Source organism: Ursus arctos, chromosome X (assembly GCF_023065955.2).
Source record: "Ursus arctos isolate Adak ecotype North America chromosome X, UrsArc2.0, whole genome shotgun sequence".
NCBI lineage: Eukaryota > Metazoa > Chordata > Mammalia > Carnivora > Ursidae > Ursus > Ursus arctos.
This window is the reverse complement of record NC_079873.1, coordinates 84,000,702-84,024,976: the sequence shown is the minus strand read 5'-3', so window position 1 is coordinate 84,024,976 and position 24,275 is coordinate 84,000,702. Positions and strand designations below refer to the sequence as shown.

Sequence of the window (24,275 nt, the reverse complement as noted above, 5' to 3'; positions counted from 1 at the left end):
GTCATGAACCCTGGAGATACATGTTTGGGCTTACAAGGGAGCAACTTAAATCATTTACACAAGAATATAATTAAGAAAAAGTATTTGGTGGGGGCGCCTGGGTGGCTCAGTTGGTTAAGCGTCAGACTCTTGTTTTGGGCTCAGGTCATGATCTCGGGGTCGTGAGATTGAGCCCCGCATCCGCTGTCGGTGCTGGGAGTGGAGCCTGCTTAAGATACTTTCTCAAAGACTCCCTCTGCCTCCCCTCTCCACCCAGCCCCCACTGCACAGGTGCACTCCTGCCTGCACTCTCACCCTCCCTCTCTCTTTAAAGAGAAAGAAAATGAAAAAGTATTTGGTATCCAAGAGCTTTCAAGAACATGTTAACAAGCTGGCTTACACAATAAAATAATGTCTTATCTCACACAATAGGACATTGAAACACAGTGTGTGCTGCCAGGTTAGTTGATTTCAGCAGCTGCATAATTTCATGAAGGCTGCAGTTGCTTTGGCCCCTCCTTTCACCGTGTAAAGTGTCCAATTCATCCTAGGGCTGGTTTCTCCTGTGATTGTAAGAAGGCTGCTTGTAGCAATCACTATAATACATACATATTCACATCCAGTGGGAAAGACATAAACTAAAAATCCTTGCTTTCAGTCTTGCTGGGGTCCCCATGGGTCATCGTCTGCCCCTGAACTTGTTAATAACTATCATCACAGGGTTTGTCAACCTCTGATGGGCTTAAGCTTGGATTCCTAAAACAATGGGCAGCAAGAGGGAGGTTAATAGCCATAAGTGATTTACATTAATGACAGTGGCTATGCCTTCTGGGCCCTAGAAAGAGGATGATCACTGAGGTGTGGAGCAGAACCCCCCAGGCAACTGGCAATGGAAACCTAGTGTGAGGATCAGACTTCAGTGATTGTTTAGTGTTGTTTTTTGGATTGTTTGTTACCGCAGTATAGCCTAACTTATGTAACAATAGAAAAAATAAAGTGCTGTAAACTACTATATTAAGAGGATGGAGAGAAGTGAAAATGTAGGTGTAAGTGAATGAAATCTTCATCTATGAAAGCAGGAAGTCAGATGATGTTTAAAATGAAAATAAATAGTATATGCAGTCATGTTATTTAGAAATATGGAGGAAACTATCAGGAAAGAAACCCCCCCCCCAAAAAAAACTTGCTAAAAAAATTTAGGAAGAGCATGTGACTCTTGATCTCGTGGTTGTGAGTTCGAGCCCCCCGTTGCATGCAGAGATGACTTAAAATCTTAACGGGCTCCTGGGTGGCTCAGTCAGTTAAGCATCTGCTTTGGGCTCAGGTCTTGATGCCAGGGTTCTGGGATTGAGCTCAGCAAGGGGTGCTTCTCCCTGTCCCTCTGCCTGCTGCTCCCCCTGCTTGTGCTCTCTCGCTCTCTCTCTGTCAAATAAATAAGTGAAATCTTAAAAAAAATAAAAATAAAATATTTTTTTAAAATTTAAAGTTATTGCCTAGGGAGTAAGCCTGGGGTAGGAATTGGTGCAGCAAGACAATTTTTATTTCATTATGAACTCTTCCAGACTTTTTAGTGTTTATGTTAAAATAATGTGCCTTTATTCCTTTGATAATTTTCCTAAATTTCCATCGATTTGACTTTATTTTATGAAAGCTCTTTAAAAAAATCATTCCAGGCCCTGAAAACATGACCATAAAATCTTCCTAAAATGGTAGTCGTGCTTTGGTTGACTCAGATACCTAATTTATACCTAATTTATTCCTAACGAACACTTTACTTTAGACCACCGGACGGTCAAACTGATATCTTACAACCAGCTTCAAAATTAAGACAAGAGCAAAAGAATGTTTTCGTTCCTGCCATTTAATAACATTTCAGAGAAGAAAAATACAACGAAAGGGTCTCTGCTCAGCACGTAAAGTAATTTCAACTTGTTACAAAACGGGTTATTTGCTGACCTGGTGTTGTTCTTTAATAGACTTTTCCAGGGGCCAGAGCTGCAGGTTTTTCACTACTGGACTCCTCTTTTATCATGGGCCTGAGCCTGTTTTCCAGAGCCACCTCTACCAACATCAGAATCTTCACGAAACACATTACTTGCCTGGCCCCCAGGTCGGCAGCGGCCATATTGTCTGCCCTCTCTAAAGCCTAGATCCCAATCTGTGTGGATAATATGATCATCTAGGGAGGTCCCGTTTAGGCACCACATGGCATTTTCGGCATCAAGTCTGTCATAGTATTCTACAAAACAGAAACTACATGCCTTTTTCTTAATTTTATCCACGCCCATAAATACATGCTTGATATCACCACATCTACTGAAGAGCTCATGTATTTGCTCTTCGGTAGTATGAAAGGAAAGATTCCCCACATAGAGTGTGGAGCTTTCCTCCAGTGATTTCTCCTGTTCATCATCATCCACATCGAAGTGCTGGTCCCGGTACTGGCTCAGCTCCAGGGAGGAATCGCCTCGCAGAATTCTCAGATCGTTGGACACGGTGCCCAGTGGATACCGTGAGGGCTGCTGTTTGCGATCCATCTTGGAGCAGTGACACCACCAATGAAACCCTAGATTAAATTGAAAAAAATAACAGTGACAGGGAAGGAAGCAGAAACACAAACCTGTGTATGGTCCAGAGGTTTGTGCCCTGATGCATAGACACCTCATGTCAAGGCAAACCCAAAATGGAAATTTCCAGGCCTCAGGAACGTGGTCATAAAATGCAACTTTGCAAGTCTTCTTGAAAGGGAAGCTACGCCGCTGTCTTCGCTGTCTTCGGTTGACTCAGCTCTTACATACCTAATCTATTATCAAAGAACACATTTAATAACAGAATGCTCTTGGAAAATATGGCATAAAACAGTAGAATGGATCAAATTTTCACGGAGAACGAGCACTACCACCATTCCTGATCAAGGACTAGGCATCTGATAAATCAGATATATATATATATATGTAATATATGTATATATATGTGATATATATGTAATATATACATTATATATATAAATCATATATATATGTATATATATGTAATATATACATTATATATATATACATATATATATATGTAATCAGGGTCAAAGCACAAATACAGTTGTATTATACCCTCTCATAATGTAAAATAACAAATTTACAAGTCAAGTCTATAATATGGAAATCAATATAGTGCATTGTTAGACTAGACAAAAAGTCCCTAGATATACACTATCAAGTGTACATGTAGCTCTATAAAAATGAAAGCTTTCTGGCATCATAAATTTGACCTAAATTAAGATTAGATTTTACTAGCAATAAATCCGCTTTTCATCTTAGACTTTAGAAGGCCTTATATGTAATTACTGGAATACTCCATCTATTTAAAAAACCTCCCCAGAGAATTTTTTGTTGTTGTTTAATGCCCTTTTCCCCCCTTTACTAAATTTTCCTGCTGCAGTCAGAGGCATTAAAAATGATTCAATCGGTTTTAGCTGTGCTTTTCAAAAGCAGGCATTATTTCCACCCCCCGTCCTATTTTGCAACAGTTCCCAGATTTTAGTGTGCAAGGAGTACCTGCAGAACTAGATGGAAATGCAGATTCTTGCTGCCCCCCCTTCAGAGATTCTAAAGCAAGATCCAGGAGCTGACTTGTAACGTCAAACCTGCACCCCTCACCCTTCCGTGATCCAGATGCAAGCGGGACAAGGACCACACCTGGAGGAACCCCGCTAAGGAAATGCTTTCTCTTAAACACTTAATGAACACCCTTTATTTGCCAGGCGCTATGCTAGGTGCTATGAATCCAACAACGAAAAAGACATGGCAAAAGTAGGATGTTCAGAAATTATTTGTATCCCCAGCCCTAAGCATGAACAATGATCTGCACACACACAGTAGACATGCAATAAATATCCGTCAAATGAATGCATGCATGAGTTCAGAATTGAGTGATGAAGCCAGGCAAGTAAATAAGAAAATACAATATGGGGGCGCCTGGGTGGCTCAGCGGTTAAGCGTCTGCCTTTGGCTCAGGGCGTGATCCCGGCGTTATGGGATCGAGCCCCACATCAGGCTCCTCCGCTATGAGCCTGCTTCTTCCTCTCCCACTCCCCCTGCTTGTGTTCCCTCTCTCGCTGGCTGTCTCTCTCTCTGTCGAATAAATAAATAAAATCTTTAAAAAAAAAAGAAAAGAAAAGAAAATACAATATGGCGTGATCAACACTGGTGTAGAGATATACATGGGGGAAAGAGAAGAAGGGAACGAACATTTACGGGGGATCTGCTCTGTGATGGGCACCGTGGGCACTTTCCACTACATCACACAGGAGGAGGAGAGGCAGTTCCAGCGTGGGGGCATCAGAGAAGGCTTCCAAAGGAGGGGCTGCAATGCACTGACTTTCAATGGACAAGGAGGGTGAGAGAGTGAGTGATTGAGTGAGTGAGTGAGTGTGTGTGTGTGCATGCACGTGTGTGTTTGGAAGGAGGATGTAGAAATTTCGGGAATGAACCAGACACGGAAAACATGTGCAAGGGCAGAACACAGTCAAAGAAAAATAAAATGGAAAATGGATATAGAAGCCGAAATAAAACCAGGTGCAAACGACACTGCTGTGCAGTTCAAAGCAATGCAAATGAGGGGGCCCTGCCTACTTAGATGTCATTTGAAGAACACTACGAAGCCCACTGCCCCAAGCCATCTTCCTGACAGCCTGTCAATGGTGGCTGAAAGTCTGCTGCTAGAAACTCATTACTTGGAGTCATTGACAAATTGCCCCGTTAAAAAACAAATATCCCTCTCAGACTTCATTTCCCTTTTTTTTTTTTAAATCTGGTTACTAGATTGGCAGATCAGAGAATGTGATAGCTAGAGTAGATTTCATTTCATCCAGGCATTGGGCAAAGTTTCCCATCGTTTTCTTGTAGATGAGATGGGAACGTATAGCCTGGACGCTCCAGCTGTTTGTTGAGATGAATCTGTAACTAGTCGAATAAACGAGTGGTTTGGTGTCAGACCAGAAGGGAAGTTCTAGCAGTGAGCCAAAAGGCTCTATTCTTGGCTGTGTCTTGTTCTGCTCGTTTATAATTTTGGTTTACCACAAACAAGAGCTTTTAAAATGGTCAGAAGGGCCTAAGATGGAATGGGCTGCCTTGAGGAACCCCTCACGGAACAGTCAAGCAGTGGAGAGGCCCCCTTTCTGTCAGTGTAGTGTATGAAGCAAGCATGAAATTTGACGTCAAAAGACCTCCGTTCAAATCTCAGCTTCACCACTTACTAGAAATGTGACCTTGGGCAAAGTGCTTAACCAGACTGGTTTCAATTTTCATACCTGTAAACCGGGGATCAAAATATCTACCTTGCAGCAAATGCTGTGACAGTGTCATGTGTTAAAAAGAAAAAAGAACCCACCTAGCACAATGCTTAACACAGTGTAGGTGTTCAATAAACAGCAGGTATTAGACAAAGTATTCCATTCTGTGATTCAGTGACTCAGAATAAGACATATAAATACCTAGCAACTCTTCCAGTGACTGGAGGTAGGAGGGACTTTGAAGGGATCTGGGCAGCCTTAGACGATACTAAATCCACACTGACAAGGTGATGAATAATACTTAATAAATGTCAATTATTACTTTTAGATTCGACCCATGGCAAAGGGACAGAGGGCGGGAGATCTGAAAAGAGCACAGGCTTGGGAGCCCTGTTTTATAATTGGGGCATCCCATACTTCGTTTTTTCACTCATGTCTTCATTGGCTAAACATTCATGGAGCCCTGTGCTAGATCCTGGGGAAACGGCAAGAGATAAGATAAGCTTCTGCCCTCAAGGAGCTCACAGTCTGGGCGGCCAGACAGCTTAAAAGAGAAATGAAAATAATTGTGATAATTTTACTTACGGGAGCACAGACTAGGTCCGGAGGTAGCACAAAGAACCGGCGGGGGCTGGGGGGCGGCTACAGAGAGAAAGAATGGGGGGAACAACTTTCTAGAGGACATGATCCCTAAGTCCTTATTTTTTTTAATGACCCCGTTGTATTTATGTTTCAAGTAACCAATTCAGATGTCTGGTACAAAGTACAAAATGTACAAAAGGATGAGAGATGGAAGGGGCAAGCTGGCCTCCCACCTCTGCCCCAGCCACCCAGTTCTCTGCAGAGGCAAATTACTGTTACTAGTTTCTTGTGTAACTCTCCTGACCTACTCCAAGCTCAATTTTGAAAGTTGAATAAGAGTTTGGCTGGAGGACAAGGGGTCATTCTAGGCAGAGAGAACAGTGTGTCCAAAGGCATGGAGGCATAATGGGGTGTTCAGTTTGCTATTTCTTGGGCATAAGGATAAGGAAAGCATTATAGGTCATAAGGAGGAGATAAGACTGGAAGGGTAGGCAAGGCCAGGTTGTGAAAGCCCTTGTAAGGCATAAAGAGCAGCTTGGACTCTACCAGCAAACAGTGGGGAGTCATATAAGGCTTGAAGCAGAGAGGAGTGATGTGATGTGATTCGCATTCGAGAAAACTAATTCTAGCCCCAATGTGGAGAACAGATTAAAAGGGGAGTAGGCCAAGAGGCAGGAGACTAGTTAAGAAGCTATTTAAATAGTTTAAAGAAAGAGGATGGAGAGTCTGGACTAGCATGCTGTACTAACATAAAGAAAAGACATACCAGGGACGCCTGGGTGGCCCAGTAGGTTAAGCATCTGCCTTTAAGCTCAGGTCATGATCCCAGGGTCCTGGGATTGAGCCCCGAGTCAGGCTCCCTGCTCAGCAGGGAGCCTTCTTTTCCCTTCTTCTCCCTTCTTCTCCCTTGTTCTTCCTTTCCTCTCTGCTCATGCTCTCTCTTGCTATCTGTCTCTCTCTCAAATAAATAAATAATCTTAAAAAAAGAAAGAAAGAGAGAGAGAGAGAAAGAAAGAGAGAAAGAAAGAAAGAATATACCAGAAACTTAGAAGATACACTTAACAAGTCTTGGCAACAGCTTGAATGAAGAGTCTAGGGGGACTCCCCAGTTTCAGGCCTGGACAACTGTGTGGACAGAGGTCTGCATCACCAAAATGGTGGTAGTGGGGTACAGAGATTAGAGGGCAGAGTGGAGTAAGGAAGATGAATTTCTGACACACAGATCTTGGTTCTGAGGTACCTGTGGGACATACATGTCCCCACATGCTTAGTCACAATTGAGGATTCTAGTTTGGAGCTCACAAGAGAGGTCTGAGGCTGTAACTATGGAGTAGGGAGTCATCAGCCCAGTAGATAACACCATAGGGATGGATAAGATGATTTAGGGGAAGGGTATAGAATGAGAAAAATCCTGGCAAAGACCAGCATTTAAGGGGTGGCAGAGAAGAGTCCACAAAGGGGCACAGGAAGGAGTAACCAGGAGGAATGAGGAGAATAAGGAGAGGAACAGCATGAGCAAAGCCAAGGAGTGGGCACTTTCAAGAGAGGCATGAGGACAGAAGTGGTGTGAGGGCAATCATTTATGTTATCTGCAGCAGAGAGAGTTCCAGGAAAATCAAGACTTCAGATTGTTCGTTGGGTTTAGCAATCAGGATGTCATTGGTTTCCTTAACAAGAGCAGTTAACAGTGGTGTTCTGGGGTCAGAAAAGCCAGACTGAGTGGGGGAAAGGGCAGGGCTGTGTTTTGAATGGGAGGTGAGGAAATGGAGGCAGCAAGTGTAGACTGCTCACTTTTGATAAAGCTTCCTTGATGATGGAAGGCAAGAAATAGCACCAGTGAGGAACAGAGCTGAAGAAGAGTTTTGTTTATTTGTTTGTTTGTTTAATGGGGGAAAGTTGAGCATATCTAAATGCTGATGGGAGGCAGCCAATACAAAAGAGAAAGAGTGGTGATACCGATGAGAAAGGGGAGATAACCAATGGAGAAAAGTCACCAAGAGGTGGGAGAAAATGGGCTCCAAAGCATAATGGATGGATTAGCCTTGAACTGGACAAGCTATGTCTATTCCTGTAAGACCAAAAACAAAAAGGACATTAGGAGCTATGTGGCAGCGTGGATTAAGGCCAGGAAAATGAAAGTGAGCAACTGATGGCCTTGATTTGCATAATGGAATACGTGATGAAGTTAGATGTTGAAAACAAAGTAGATCACGGGAATGGGTTGGTGAAGTGGATTGAAGATGACTGAAAGGATGAAGCTTGTAGATGGGTCATCAAAATCCCTCAGGATGGTAGCCAGAGTTGCGGAGACCATAAATGAGGTGCTGAGGTCCTTACTAAGTGAGAGACTTGGAGGGCAGTAGACAACAGGAAGTATGGGAAGAGGGTAACTATGCCATCTCCTGGTCCCACGGGTCAGAGAGAACCGAGACCCTCAACCTCTGAAACTTTGGAGAGGTCACTTAGTAGATATTAGGTACTGTATCTGACCCAAAGTAGGTGCTCAATACATGTGAAGAAATGACTCCCTTTTGTTTTAAGCCAACATAATCATAAAATTGTATTAGAAGATCATAGGAAGGAAGGGTCCTAATGTACTCAGCACAGGTCAAACCACACAGGGAGCAGTATGTCCATTTCCAGGTGCCTGGTTTTAAGATGCATCTAGATGAGGGTCAAGAAACCACTGCAGACTGAGGGCGCCTGGGTGGCTCAGTCGGTTAAGTGACTGACTCTTGGTTTCGGCTTAGGTCATGATCTCAGCATCATGAGATCAAGGCCCATGACAGGTTCCATGCTCAGCGAGGAGTCTGCTTGAGATTCTCTCTCCCTCTCCCTCTCCCCCTCCCACTCCCCCTCGACCCCCATCCCCACACTCTTACTCTTTCTCAAAAATAAATAAATAAATCCTTAAAGAAAGATCGGGGTGCCTAGGTGACTCAGTCGTTTCAGTGTCTGCCTTCAGCACAGGTCATGATCCCAGGGTCCTGGGATAGAGCCCTGCATTGGGCTCCCTGCTCAGCGGGGGGGGGGGGCGGTGCGCTTCTTCCTCTCCCCTGCCCCTGCTCATGCTCTCTCTCTCGCTCTCTCTCTCTCAAATAAATAAATAAAATCTAAAAAAAATAAAAGAAACCATTGCAGACTGATTAGGAACTAGGCGTTTTTCTGTCACAAAGAGATGATTAAAAGAAGATACAACAGCCGTCATGAAACATTCGAAGGATTCTTTCTGCTCCATATGGTAAAAGTAAGATTAATGGATAGGAGTCACAAAGGGAAGATTGCAAGTCCTTTTCAGTGCAGGTTTTCATTTATCCAATCATGAAATGTGAACTTATCCAGCGTATTCAAGTGAAGGCTGGATGAACACCTACCCACAACAGGAGTTAGAAAGGCTACAGTTAGAGAGAGAAGATGGAAAAGCAATCCAGTCATTGTGCGCCGCAGACCGTCAAGCTGATTTGTAGACACTGTGAGAGACTATTTCCTACTTTAGAAAGTAGAGCTTGGCTGGAATAGAAGGCCCTCCCTGACTTTTGCTATTGGGGAAGAATGAGTCAGAGACTCTAAAAATAGAAGAAAAACTTGAAGAATGGCTCAAAATGATCACGATCAAAATTGGGGGGTGGGGGGAGAGGAGAGTAGGTGGCAAGGTAAAGCAAATAACATTCCAGGAAACAAATTTTACTGGCCTTCTGGAATTGGAGGGAGGACCCCATGAAGAGCCTTACAATAGCTGCCTTAAACCAATGCTTGGTATTATTTCAACTATGCAGAAGAAATAAGCCAGGCTGTTTCCCGCTGCAGATGAAGGCAGCAGCTCTGAGAAAGGAAATTAGAAAGAGCTGGGACCTCAGTGTTACATGCTTTACCTTTATACGACTGTTCCTAGTGGTAGAGAGCTGGGAGCAGCTGTTGAGGCCTGGAACCCCATGGCCAGAGATCTAGCTTGTGCCAAGAGAAACTAATGCCTGATTAAGGCTGCTTAGAGCTCAGAGTGGCAGAAGATGTTCATATGTCTTTACACCTGCATCTCAAAGAGCAGTTGAGGGGCACCTGGGTGGCACTGTTGGTTAAGCGACCAACTCTTGGTTTCCGCTCAGGTCCTGATCTCAGGGTTGAGAGATCGAGCCCTGTGTCGGGCTCTGCGCTCAGCACGGAGTCTACCTTTTTCTCTTCCTCTCCCTCTGTCCCTCCCTTCTGTGCTATCTCTCTCTTAACTAAATACATCAATCTTTTAAAAATGAATGAATGAATGAATGAATGAATGAATAAATAAATAAATAAATAAATAAATAAATAGAGTAGCCTAGCGTATGCTGAAACATGGCAGAGAAAATGGCCTGGGACCGCCTACAGGAGAAAAGAGAATCATAAAGTGGCTGTTCCGTGTAGAAGCTGGTCCTGATTAAGTTAAGAACAGGGCATTCATGACGTTTGATTGTTTCGTTTATCGTTTGCACTCTGTGGCTTTGCTATGCAGTGTTGCCCTGGGCCCACGGGAGCAGCGTCACCTGGGAGCCAGGTAGGAAACCAGGAGGCCCGGGGCCCCTCCCCAGAGCTGCTGAGGAAGAGTCGGCATCGCTGGTGTGGGATGATTTGTACGCACAGTGACAGTCTAAGAAGCACTTCTCTGTACCTGGGTTCTTCGCGGAACTCTTGCCCAGCAAAGCTCTTTCCCTTCCTCCCTCCCGTGTCACCTGTCTGGATTGCTCCGCTCTTTGTTTCCTTTGTGAGCTAACCAACAAGTCTAATCCCGGCTGAGAGCCCTCCAGCAGTGCTCCTGATGTACGTCCTGATAAGGGAGAGAAAAGGCTGGCCAGTACTACTGTAAAAGCCTGGGTCTGGGGGTGCCTGGGTGGCTCAGTCGTTAAGCGTCTGCCTTCGGCTCAGGGCGTGATCCCGGAGTTCTGGGATCGAGCCCCACATCAGGCTCCTCCACTAGGAGACTGCTTCTTCCTCTCCCACATCCCCCTGCTTGTGTTCCCTCTCTCGCTGGCTGTCTCTCTCTCTGTCAAATAAATAAATAAATAAAGTCTTAAAAAAAAAAAAAAGCCTGGGTCTGGGGAGTGGGAGACCACTGACCTGCGATCCAACTGTACCTAGTAACCTTCGTCAAGCGCACTGACCTTCCCGAGCCTCAGTCTCCCGGTCTGTAAAACAAAGATCATTACAGCGTTTACTTGAGAGTGCTTTTGCGAGGCCGACAGGAGGAGCAGGTAGGTGGAGGAGGAGACACAGGAGGAGCCCAGGATATGGTAGTCATGATTACTGAAAGCTGTCAGTTTTGAAGGGAAATTTGAAAGAAAAGAGAATTAGAGCTGTGACCCTCTGCAGCCTTGCAAAGTCATCAGAAGTGCCCCGAGACAGCCTCCACGGAAGCCTCACCTACCTCGTCCAATCGGACTTCCCTGACTCCGGCTCCAGCCAGCAGTTCAGGCTAAAGCATGTCTTATTCCCCTTGGATTGTTTGGGCTGAATGACCAAGATTTTCAACCTTTTCCTTGCAAACGGCCCACGCTTCTAATACATTGGAGGGTGAGGGTGTGTGTGTGTGTGTGTGTGTGTGTGTGTGTGTATACATACATATAGTGGTGGGCTGGCCTGGAAATGTAACTACCATTTATAACAATATTTTCTTCTCTCTCTTTTTTAAATTGTATTTATTTATTTGAGGGGGGGAGGGACAGTACAGAGGGAGAGGGAGAAGCAGACTCCCCACCAAGCAGAGAGCCCGACATGGGGCTCAATCCCAGGACCCTGAGATCACAACACGAGCCAAAGGCAGGCATCCAACCGACTGAGCCACCCAGGCACCCCCAACAATATTTTCTTCTATGGGAAAATGCATGTCACCTTGTAAACAATGGACTTCAGAATGAACTTTGAGATCTCAACCTCTGTAAGAGTTGCAGGCTGCCTTTAGGTCAACATATGGAGAGGGGACAAAGGACTAGATAAACCAGGTCCAGAATTCCAGAGGTGGCTGGAAAGTAAATGAGAATGCCCCAAGGAGTGGAAAGTAGGGCTAAGAGATCAATCTGAGTGCCGAGTATCAGGATTCAGAAAGCTAACACGGGAAGGGAGATACACGTTGGGAAGGATATTAAAAACTAGCAACAACACAAGCCATTTTTCTACTATATTAGGTCAGGGGCCCCTAATCAGTAGCTTGGGATCTACAAACGACGTCAAAGCCTTACAAGTTTTCTCTGCAAGATAGTCACCCTCTCCTGCCCTGCTCTCTGCAAGGTGCCAGGGTTCTCAGCTCGGAGAGGAAGACAGAAAGCAGCATCCTGCACCCCCCCAACCCTTCTCACCCCTACACCCTGACAGGCAGCCCTTAGGTTCATTCAGCTTCCCTCTACTCTTAACCTCCCTCTTGCCAGAGGAGATCGAAAGCTTCAGGAAAGTACAACACAGCTTTTCCTTACAAAAAGGCAGAGGAGTCCTGGATCTGGTAAAATGAGATGACTGCTAAAAACAGGGTCCCCAGGCTGGAGGGGTGGAAAGCTAGTTCACAAAGGACCATGGAAAAAGCAAAGGACTTGGAGTGCCTGGGTGGCTCCATTGGTTAAGTGTCTGACTCTTGATTTTGGCTCAGGTCATCATCTCAGCACCATTAGATCGAGAACCCGATTGGGCTCCTGGCTCAGCGGAGAGCCTGCTTCCTCCTCCTCCCTTTCCCTCTGCCACCCCCCTCCCGCTGGCACATGCTCTCGCTCTCTCTCTCTCCCTCCCTCTCTCTCTCAAATAAATCAATAAATAAATCTTTTTTTAAAAAAGAAAAAGCAAAGGACTTTTGTGCCTTCTTACTGAAGTCTTCAGTAAGAAGATTGGTTTCATCTGGGGAACTCTGGGTTAATACGGCAGCAAGCTAGCAATCTCTGATATCCACCATTTACAAATGCCATTAGAATATCCATGAAGCTTGGCAAAAACCAGACGAGTTGCCCTGGCTAGCGAAACTGGAGAAAAAGTGCCTGCCGGCAGCTGGTGAGGAAGCAGTTGCTCTTGACTTTTGTGGGGAGATGGGGTTGGACTGAGGAGCATACCTGTGACCTCTGTATACTCTACCCTCTAATCCAGAACAATGAGAGTGCCCCAAAAAGATGGGGGAGGCTTTCGATTCACTTCTACCAGCTGTCTTCGGCAATTGAGGGGCTGTACTAATCAGAAAACCAGCGACTATCTCTTTACTACACAGAAAATATCTTCTGAGGCAACCAGGAGGCAACCACTTCTTCTACCATCAGCTCCGCTATGTTCTATATGCTTCTGGAGACTACAACATGAGCACACCACGTGGTTAGTGATGGTGGCAGTGGTGGTTGGGCCAGTGGTTGTTTGTTTTTTTTTTTTTAAGATTTTATTTATTTATTTATTTATTTGCCACCAAAAGAGCACAAGTGTGGGGGGTGGGGGGCAGAGGGAGAGGGAGAAGCACACTCCCTGCTGAGCAGGTAGCCCGATGTGGGGCTCGATCCCAGCACCCTGGGATCAGGACTAGAGCTGAGGGCAGATGCTTCACCGACTGAGCCACCCAGGTGCCCAGAGCTGGTGGTTGTTATGAGGAAAAGCTTCCAAAGAAAAGTTCCGAACATAATCATGCTTGGAGACATCATATCTGAAATAATTTAACAGGACAAACTGCGGAGTCAGACAACCCAGAAGATCAGAGACAGTAGAGTCCATCTCAGCCCAGTAGAATCCCAAAATAATAAAACCACTACCAACAACAGTATCAACCCCCACCATGTAGGGGGCACTTACTAGGTGCCTGGCACCATCTTCAGTACTCGACGTGCATTATCTCATTTATTCCTCATAGCAAATACAAACTATCATTCAAATTTGTTTGAAAGGGTCAGGTAATAATGATAGCTACTATTTATTGAGCTCTTACCACCTGCTAGGCACTAAGTGTTTTAAATCCACTATTGAATTAGTCAAATGCTTACTAGGCACTAGAAAATGGGCTCAGCCTTCCCAATTCATTTTTAAGGCTTAATTCAGGCATCACCTCTTCCAGGAAGCCTTCCTTGACCTTTCCAATTTTTAGGTACGCCTGCCCTGTGTTCCTTCCATCACCACCCCCATCACCACCCCGTGCTTCCATCTATCACACCTTTTATCTTGTAAATCTCTCTCTCCCCCCTCCTCCCTTACTTCCTCTCCCCGCCCCCAACTCCAGAAAAAAACACTGTAGATATTAGGATGCAATAATATATGACCTCCATGAAATAGTTCCATACAGGGGGGCTAAGATAAAAGTTGTTCTCGGCTGGCAGAATTGTGGCTGAATTTTGAGGCTTCTTCATACCATCCTGCAACAACAGTTTTCTAAATTAATCCTGTATTATTTTAATGATACAAGTATTTAATTTTTATAAGTACAGCATACTAATTTTTTGGCAAATGATAACACTACAAAGTCCCTCTCCTTTACTCCTTTGCCCCCACACCTAATCCCACCCCCTCCTTAGAGATCACCACCATCAACAGTTTAGCTAGAATCCTTCCACAGGGGGATATATTTTAATTTCAGTGAGAGAAAAATGTATCTATTCTGAATAGAGCAAATCCCAGTTGTAATAGAGGGATGGAAACCAAGCTATAGTAAAATAAATCAGTATTTGAAGTATATCGAGAAAAAATAGAGATTCTTGAGTACCAGGGCTTTATATTACTACTTCCGCTGCTGCTTTTTAAAAATTATTAAAATGGTAACCATCTATTGAGCTCTATGGCAGAAAAGTAAAGTGGTCCTCAGGTGACATTAAGAAACCTGATATAATGGGACGCCTGGGTGGCTCAGTCCGTTAAGTGTCTGCCTTATGGCAGCTCAGGTTATGATTCCAGGGTCCTGGGATGGAGCCCTACTTTGGGCTCTCTGCTCAGCGGCAGAGTCTGCTTCTCCTTCTCACTCACCCTCTGTTCTCTCTCTCTCTCAAATAAAAAAAATCTTTTAAAAAAACTTTTAAAAAGAAACCTGATACAAGTACCCATTCACACACCCTTCTTATACAAATCCTTCTCACTCATATACAACCGTATTCCATCATCCCCCACACACATGCACACGCACAATATCCACAACAGGCAAAGCTCCAGATAGAAGTAAACACACAATCACAAAGACTGAAATACCCTACATATGTAGGATCTTACTTTTGTTTTCTTGTTAACTCTATCCCATTCATATCGGTTCTTAGTTCGTGCTTGCTTAACACTCGCATATAAATTTGCACCTCGTCCTTTTTGCGTATAAAAAACTGAAAGTAAGAAGGGATGGACATTGAGTTCATCGGGTCCAGCTCCCTATCTGCAAACAGAGGTGTCTATTTGAGACCTCTGTCTAAGTTCTACTTGATGGTCCTTAAGGGCACTTTAAAATTTCCTCCACTTGCTCATCTCCATATTTTATTTCCAGTTGGTCAAGCAACAAATATGTATTGAGCATCAACCATGCCCAAGCACTGTGCTAAGAAAGTTTGTGGTTGGGAACAGAATAGCTCCTGAACCTGGCTGCCTATAAAAATCACCCGGGGTGGGGGGCGCCTGGGTGGCTCACTCAGTTAAGCGTCAGATTCTTGATTTCAGCTCAGGTCACAATCTCAGGGTTGTGAGATGGAGCCCCGCCACAGTCTCCACTCTGGGCAAGGAGCCTGCTTAGGATTCTCTCTCTCCCTCTCCCTCCGCCCCTCCCTGCCCCTCTCTCAAAAAAAAATATCTGGGGACCTATTACAATTATAAACCCCTGGTCCCCACTTCAGACCTACTGAATCTGAATCCTTGTGGTTGGGGTCTGTAATGGGCTGTATTGTGTCCTCCCCTCAATCCAAAATGTTGAAGTCTTAACCCCCCAATACCTCCTAATGTGACCATATTTGGAGATGGGGGTCTTTGAAGAGGTAATTTAGTTACAATGAGTTCATTAAGGGGAGCCCTAATCCAGTATGACTGATGTCCTTATAAGACAAGGAAATTTGGATCTGGACACATACAGAGGAAAGACCATACAAAGACACAGGGAGAAGATGGCCATGTACAAGGCAAGGAGGGGGCCTCACAACGCCTTGATCTCAGACTTTCTAGCCTCCGGAACTGCGAGAAAGTACATTTCTGTCATTCTCTTCCACTTGCCAGCTGTGTAACCTTGGAAAATTAATTCCATTTCTCTCAGAGCTATAAAACAAGGCCACCTCATAGGTTTGCTATGAGGGATAAATGGAAAATGGCTGTAAAGACCCAGCACAGTAGCTCGCATGTAGTCGAGGCTCATTCGTATTAGCTGTTGTTTTAACATTACAAGGTGGTTGGTCTAGAGCAAGGATTCTTAAAAATTCAGAGGATAAAGAAACTTCAGTGGAAAATGTTACATCTCCATTTTCAGCAACCTTTAACTAAAATTCAGATTTCCTTCAATTACAAATGCAGAGAACAGACCACAGTGGTATTAGCAGCACCTGTGACTTTGTCACTGGCGGCAATCAGTTTTAGGTCATGTTACTGTCATTACAGGTGCCCTTAAATACTTTTCACTCTCATCATTATTTTGAAGTTACCATGGTTATCGTAGCCCCATCTAGATCTTGGTATTTACTACACGAATAACAAGCACTTACATAACTACATCACAACTTCCTATTTTTGATCTTTGCACAACAATGTAAGGTTTTACTTATTTATTTATTTATTTGAGAGAGAGGGAGAGAGAGAGAGCACTAGCGGGGTGAGGGGCCTAGGGAGAAGCAGACTCCCCGCTGAGCAGGGAGCCAGATGCGGGGCTCGATCCCAGAACTCTGAGATCATGACGAGCCGGAGGCAGACACTTTACCCACTGAGCCACCCAGGCACCCCGGATAATGGCATAACGGTGTAAATGATTTCCTTTGTAATCCTACATATTCTATTTTATGTATCTAAAGATACTGTTCTGAGAAGGGGTCCACAGGCTTCACTATACCGTCAAAGGAGTCCTTTGCACAAATACATTTAAGAACCCTTGATTTAGGTTTTAAAACCCCTGCTGGCTACAACAGTCTACAAATCTGTGATAAACAATTGTGAAAAGTTTCAGGAAGGATAATCGGCTTTCTCCAGCAAAGAAAGTGAACAAAATTGAATTTTGAGGGTAGGGAAAGGGGATTGCCTGAAAATCACTGTTTGTGTGCCTTAACTTGAATCTAGCTAGACTGCAAATGCCTAGATATGCTGGATAACCTCTCTGTGCCTCAGTTTCCCCATCTCTTAAGTGAGGATGATGGTAGTATCTAAATTGCAGGATCGTTGTGATAAATGAAGCCGGATGGTGCCGCGTAAAGCACTTAGCACAGTGCCTGGCACATGGGAGGTGATCAAAAATTCAACTATTGAAGTATTAATTATTATACCAGATTTGCCAATATCTTTCCTGGCTCTCTACAGTACAAATACAAATCTTTAAATATGTTAGTAAATCATTGATGGCACGTTTTTTCTCGGTGCAATCTTCTAAAAAAACAGCTGTTATACTTTGTAAATGTTTGATAAACCCATCATTACAAAGTCACCTAATTGTTAAAGCCACAAGCTTCCAAGTCAGAAAGCTGTGGTGGGCTCAAATTCGAACGCCTGGCTTAGGATGTGTGTGACATGAGAGCTTCTTTAACTTTCCCAAAGCCCATTTCATCACCATAACTATAGTACCTGCTTCACGAGATTTTCTTGAGGCTTAAATGAGATTATTAATGTAAAGTGCCTAGCATGGGACGCCTGGGTGGCTCAGTCCATTGAGCGTCTGCTGATCCCAGGGTCCTGGGATCCAGGGGGCAGCGGGGCGGGCTCCTTGATCAGCAGGGAGCCTGCTTCTCCTTCTGCCTGCCACTCCCCCTGCTTGTGCTCTCTCTCTCTCTCTGACAAATAACTAAAATCTTTAAAAAAAAAAAATAGGAAAAGCTTTAAAAAAAATAAAGTGCCCTGCACAAGCAGCAACTCAATAAATGATACCTACCCTTTTTAAAAAAAGAATTTATCTGAGAGAGAGAGAGCACAAGCAGGGGAGAAGCAGAGTTAGAGGAGCAGCAGAGGGGGAGGAGGACCAGAGGGGGAGAGGGAAAGAATTGCAAGCAGACTCTGTGCTGAGCGCGGAGCCTGCCCCATGCGGGGCTCCTTCTCATGACCCTGAGATCATGACCTGAGCTGAAACCAAGAATCAAACTCTTAACCCTTAACCAACTAAGCCACCCAGGCACCCCCCGTGCTTTTTCTTAAGAGTTGCCAAATGCATGGCAAACTTGGGAAGTGAGAGGATCCCCTTCATGTCTCACAGGAGCCCCTCTAAGACCTGGTCCCCCCTCCTTTTCCAGCCTCACCTCTCACTATTCCATCTCTCATCTTGTTCTCCCAGGACACCAACCTTCTTTGTAATCCACACCCGTTGGGACAGCATCCCCGCCGCCTCTATTCTCTGCTCTCTCCACCTAGATTGCCCCTCCCTCTTTCCAGAGCTGACACCTCCACGCTTCCACGGCACTTGCTCCCACCACACACCAGGCCTCCATCATCACTGCCCATTTGTACTGTTCTTATCTGTCGACGTATCTGTTTTGCCAGGAGGCCATGAGTCCTCTGAGGGCCTGGGCTATGTCTTATTTACCTCGGAATCTCCACTAACACGGCATCCAGCACGGTCAGGTGCAGAGCAAGTTGACTCTTGAATGACCCCGTCTGAGAAGGAGATGCCTCTTATATTCCCTTTCTGCTCCACCCAGGAAGCCACCACCAGCTCTGTGTAGAAGTGCACCCCCCTCTGCTTGCTGGGTTTTTGCAAGAGCATTTTGCAGCTTGGAGAATCAAGCTCTGGGGAGGCTTCACAGAGGGGAGCCTAGGGGGTCCTGCCCAGTCAGCCCTCCCATGGAGGTATACTATGTGTCAATACAAGCTGGACTTGTATGCAAACACACGGTAGCTTTCTGACTCTCTCTCTCTGAACTACCCAGATTTTTCTATATCTAAGTTATATTTGCTCTTGATCGGCCTGGATATAGTATGCAAAGCTGCACTGAATTATTAACAACACTGCTCGAGAGCAAGGACTACAACAAGGGAAATGTCAAGGGGACAAAATCTTGAGTTTAATGGTGCCAAATGCCAAGAAGGAAATACTTCCACCAGGGCCTCGTCCCAAGGTTATGCACAAAGATAAGAAGACTCAGGCAAGTAAAGAAGCAAAAGGCCCCAGCAGTTCTCAAAACACAACTTAAGTAAACATTTATGGAGCTAATATATTTTGTTATAATGTTTAACATAAAATAATTATAAACAAGGGGGGAAATCATAAACACTGTAATTAAAAAACAATTCAGTAGGCTATAAGTCTGCACAATGCATATGAAATTTCATATTCTACTACCTCCTCTGGCTTTTACCCAAGAACATTAAAAAAAAAGACAAGGAAGAAGAAAAGGGGGGAAATTAAAGCATCTAAAGGCTTTTGAGAGACCAAACTGAACCTTCAGCCGGCTGTGAAAGCCTAGGGACCATGGTCTCAATTCTTCCCGGCTGGTCAGTGACCTCCAAAAGCCTCTTTCATCTCTGATCCTGGGATCTTGTCGGGAGCTAGAGATACAGCTTGTTTCTGGTTTTCTGACCCCCACGGCAGAGAGAGCACGGCCCTCCCTCCCTCCATTTCCGCAAGTTGTGGGGGCCCCCATACAAGACCCACAGGGCCCTGGGAACCGGACTTACTTGGCTGCCCTTTGCTCCTAGTCACAGGGCGGCTGCTTGTGGCACCCCGAGGGAATTTCGAATGTATGGAAAACCCAATCTGCAGGGACTCGGGCAAGTGAAGCTCCACTAGAAAGAGGGTGGCTCTGGCCCTGACTGGCGTCCGGGTGTCAGGTCAGTCATGGGGGCCCCTTTTCGTGTAAAGGATCTGCCTCCGTTTTCCTCCCGCTCTCAGAACCAATGCAGTGTGGATTCCGCTAGGAGGCACCTCTGTGGTCTCCCGGAGATTGAACTCTGTGACCGAGGCAGGGAATGTTCCAGGTCTGAAACACAAGATGGCAGTATACGCTGCTCTATGGCGAGGGCCACGAGCTTCCTGTGAAGGGGAAAAAAAAAAAAAAAAAAAAAACGAGCCGGAGGGGGGTGGGGAGTGCTGACTGAAACTGAAATCCACTTGAGTTTTATGTGAAAACTGAACATCATGAATATTTGGAATTTTTTTTTCGGGAGCCAATAATTGTTGAATCCTCCACATTTCGGAGTATTCCAATTCCCCGAGGCCTGAGGCACCCGGAAAGCCTCCGCTTGCCCCTCCCCACAGCGCGCAAAGCCCGCGGGGTCTGACCCAAGGAACCAGCCTGCCTCGCTCTCCGCGGAGCTGACCTTTGACCTTTCCTTAGCCCCACGATCACCCTCTCCTCAGAGCCGAGAGCCCCTCGGCTCGCACTTTCACGCCACCCCCGTGCCCACGAGCATTTCCTCACCACAGCTCTCGAAAGGGTGAGGACAGAGACCAACTAAGGTGGCAGGCGGGGATCGGAAAATGGGGGGCAGCAAGCTTGGAGAAGTAGGGGAAGATAAGTGAAGCGAGGAGAAAGGGTCAGACCGGAGGAGAGAGCGGGGGTGCTGAGGCGAGGCACGCGCGGGGGGAAATCGAGGGGGGGAAATGAAGGGGGCAGAAAGAAAACGAGGGAAGAAGACGGGGAATGGGGGAGAAGTGGGGGAATGGGGGAGAAGACGCCGAATGGGGGAGAAGACGCCGAATGGGGGAGAAGACCGGGAATGGGGGAGAAATGGGTGAATGGGGGAGAAGACGCGGAATGGGGGAGAAGACGGGGAATGGGGGAGAAGAGGGAGAATGGGGGAGAAGACGGGGAATGGGGGAGAAGTGGGGGAATGGGGGAGAAGACGGAAAATGGGGAAGAAGTGGGGGAATGGGGGAGAAGACACGGAATGGGGGAGAAGTGGGGGAATGGGGGAGAAGACGCCGAATGGGGGAGAAGACGGGGAATGGGGGAGAAGACGCGGAATGGGGGAGAAGAGGAGGAATGGGGAGAAGACGGGGAATGCGGGAGAAGTGGAGGGATGGGGGAGAAGATGGAAAATGGGGGAGAAGTGGGGGAATGGGGGAGAAGACGCCGAATGGGGGAGAAGATGGGGAATGGGGGAGAAGACGCCGAATGGGGGAGAAGACGAGGAATTGGGGAGAAAATGGAAAATGAGGGAGAAGATGGAAAATGAGGGAGAAGATGGGGAATGGGGGAGAAGATTGGAAAATGGGGGAGAAGATGGGGAATGGGGGAGAAGATGGGGAATGAGGGAGAAGACGCGGAATGAGGGAGAAGTGGGGGAATGGGGAGAAGACGGGGAATGGGAGAGAAGTGGGGGAATGGGGGAGAAGACGCGGAATGGGAAGAAGAGGGGGAATAGGGGAGAAGATGGGGAATGCGGGAGAAGTGGGGGAATGGGGGAGAAGACTCCGAATGGGGGAGACGGAAAATGGGGGAGAAGTGAGGGATGGGGGAGACGAGGAGGAATGGGGAGAAGACGGGGAATGGGGGAAAAGACGCGGAATAGGGGAGAAGACGGAAAATGGGGGAGAAGTGGGGGCATGGGGAGAAGTGGGGGAATGGGGGAGAAGAGCGGGGAACTGAGGAAATGCAGAGAAAAGAAAAAAGAAATAAGGAAAGGGGGGCAAAAAAGAAAAGGAAGAGGAGCGGAAATGGGTAAAGAAAGAAACACCGAAAAGAAAGAAAATGAAAGAAAGGTTAAAGAGTGGAGGAGAAGCGCCGAGAGACGGAAGGGCAAAGGGAGACGCGAGCCCAGGGAGGGAGAGGGGGCAAGGCAGCGGGAAGCCGCCCGGGGAGCTGGCATTCCCGGAAGCCCGGGCAGAGATCGCCTCAGATGGGGTTCAGGGAAGAGAGGAGAGCGCGGGTGGGGGAGAGAGGGGAAGATCAGTGAGAAGAAGGGGCCAGAAACCGAGGCGAGTTTGAGCGTGCTTCCGTGAGTTTGGTTTCAGGCATTCCCCGGGCACCGCGAGAGCGTGCCGGGCGCTCTCAGACTCCCCGCGGGGGCAACCGCTCGCTCTCCGCAGACCCCCCGAAACCGGCTGGTGGCGGAGCGGCGGTTTAAGGCAGCGACGAGACGGGCTCGCGCGGGCTGCGTCTCTCCTGCAGGGGGACCCGTCCTCGGTGGGACGCGGAACATCTGCCCTCCCGCGGAGCTCGAGACCGGGGTGGCGCGGCGTCCCCGGCCGGCCGCAAGTAGATTTCTGACGGAGGATGCGCCCTGAGCCGCCAGAGAGCCCGAGCGGCGGCGCCGGGCGCGCGGACGGGGGGAGAGCCGGGCCGGGTTCCCGGGAGCGCGGGCGAGGGTGCGAGCGGCCGTGTGGGTGCGAGGGTGCGGGCGGTGGGGGCGGGGGCTGGGGGGGCAGGACCCAGGCGGCCTCCGGGGAAGCTGCGGAGGACCGTTCTCCGCCGGCCCCCCTGGGGTAATTTACATGCTGTCACAGCCCTGTGCTGACTCCTGGGCGTGCAGCTCGCTTACTCGCTCACTCGCTTCCTTGCTCCCTCGCTCCCTCGCTCCCTCGCTCACTCGCTCTCGGCTCCTGCCACCGCTCAGCCGGCACAGCCCAGGGGAGCCCGAGAGCGGGAGAGCCAGCGGGCCGGGGAGGGAGGGAGCAAAGGAGGGAGGGAGCGAGGGCGCGCCCCGGCTCTCCCTCTGCCCTGCTGCCCGCCCTTCCTGCTGCCACAGGTCCGCCGAGCCCCGCTCACACTTGGGAAACTTGGGACTGCGCTAGGGCCGCGTGTGGCACCTAGGGGGGCGGGGGCAGCCCCAGCCTCTAGAGGAGGGGGAGGAGGAGGAGGAGGAAGAGGAGGAAGTGAGCCCGAAGGATCCGCTCGGAGCTGTTTGTCCAGCTGTTTCTATTCGCACCCAGAGCAGCACAGCCAGGAGGGGGCCGAGCAGAGGGTGGCTGGCTTTAGGCACTAATTTCCAACTCTTCTCACAGCTTGTGTTTTCCAGACACCCTGGAGTCCCCTCAGGCCAGCCCGGCGGGCGCGCACCTGCCAGCCGACCCTGACCTCGAGGGCCAAGCGGCCCCCGAGCCTGAGAAGATGGCCCAGCCCAAGACCGACTGCCGCTCACCTGTCGGTCTCGACTGCTGCAACTGCTGCCTGGACCTGGCCCACCGGAGTGGGCTCCAGCGCGACAGCAGCGGAGAGAACAACAACCCGGGCAGCCCTACCGTGAGCAACTTTCGGCAGCTGCAGGAGAAGCTAATCTTTGAGAACCTCAACACCGACAAGCTCAACAGCATAATGCGGCAGGATTCGCTAGAGCCCGTGCTGCGGGACCCCTGCTACCTGATCAATGAGGGCATCTGCAACCGCAACATCGACCAGACCATGCTCTCCATCCTGCTCTTCTTCCACAGGTGGGTGGCTGGGCATACGGGTGGGCACGCGGTCCCGGCTGGCGCTGGCCTCTGCTGGACCCTCACCTCTGACGTAAGGGGCGACCGGGTCGTTCACAGGGGAGGGGGGAGCACTGGGGAGGCGGGGCTCCGGGTGGCCGCGACCTGACTCGGACCCTTGGGCTACCTGGAGTCCGGTGGGGCAGAGGGGAGGCCCAGCAGGTGGGAGCCCTATTTTAAAGGGTGCCCGCGGAGACTTGCCTAGGGAGATCTGGAGTCCTGGAGGTGGGCAGAGCCCTAGATTGGTTTGGGGGTAGCCAGCGGCACCCCGTCCTCAAATGCGCACATTTCTGCCACCGTTTTGGAGATTCTGCTGCGGGATGCTCCCGGGATCCGAGTTGCACCCTTTTCAGAAGCCCATTTCTAAATGTGCAAACTAGGACTGAAATTGCAAGGGTTTTTAAATTACTTAGTGGCCCTGACTGACAGCGAGGGCAAGCAAAATGTCAAGACAAATTAAGCTGCTGCTGGTGTGGGGGAGGGCTAAGAATAAGAAAAATTACACATGTGTGAGAATTTTTTGAGACTCTGGTTGGGGGTACCCCCACCTCCTCCATGGATCATGGCCTTCAACTTCCAGTGATGGCTAAAAGCAGCCCCAGAGAGAACATCCTGGGACTGGTGGGTGGATGAACCGCTGTTTCCACAGGCCTGTGTTGGAGTGCGGGTCAGACTTTCTAGAAATCCTATTGAAGGGCAAGGAAGGGAGGGGGAGGGGAGAAACACAATGGGAAGACCCAAGGTGGCTGCTGTCCTCCAGTCCAAGACATTCTGGTAAGAGCTAGTCTTGGTAGCGGGGAGACAACTGAGGCAGTTTTGAGGCAGGGGAAGCAGGAAAACCCAGCCCTGGGGTTGGTATTAGAACCATCAGGACAGGACGCTGGGGCAGGGGGGATGCGCGCACTCGCGCATGTGTGTGTGTGTGTGTGTGTGTGTGTGTGTGTGTGTGTGTGTATGTGTAAG

The 24,275-nt window shown here is 47.8% G+C and overlaps 2 protein-coding genes across 7 annotated transcripts in view; one reads left to right on the top strand and one right to left on the bottom strand.

Annotated features, from left to right (window-relative positions):
* Window positions 1-1,839: 1,839 nt before the first annotated feature.
* On the bottom strand, window positions 1,840-22,570 carry NCBP2L (nuclear cap binding protein subunit 2 like). The gene is made up of 4 exons (XM_026478766.4): window positions 22,385-22,570; window positions 19,580-19,881; window positions 10,934-11,001; window positions 1,840-2,545 (listed from the first exon to the last, which is right to left on the bottom strand). The coding sequence occupies exon 4, from the start codon at window positions 2,514-2,516 to the stop codon at window positions 1,989-1,991; it is 528 nt and encodes a 175-aa protein (XP_026334551.1). The 5' UTR covers window positions 2,517-2,545; window positions 10,934-11,001; window positions 19,580-19,881; window positions 22,385-22,570; the 3' UTR covers window positions 1,840-1,988.
* Window positions 20,164-24,275, top strand: part of TSC22D3 (TSC22 domain family member 3) — a 64,087-nt gene continuing 59,975 nt past the window's right edge. Inside the window, exons 1-2 of one of the 6 annotated variants that reach the window (XM_044392145.3) lie at window positions 20,164-20,338; window positions 22,848-23,273. In XM_044392145.3, coding sequence (XP_044248080.1) covers window positions 22,954-23,273 — 320 coding nt within the window. In that variant the 5' untranslated portion in view covers window positions 20,164-20,338; window positions 22,848-22,953. Of the gene's footprint in view, window positions 20,339-21,614; window positions 21,842-22,134; window positions 22,212-22,363; window positions 23,274-24,275 lie in introns of those variants that run through there. The other 5 variants (XM_044392146.2, XM_048213452.1, XM_044392144.3 and 2 more) reach the window with 5 other exon arrangements.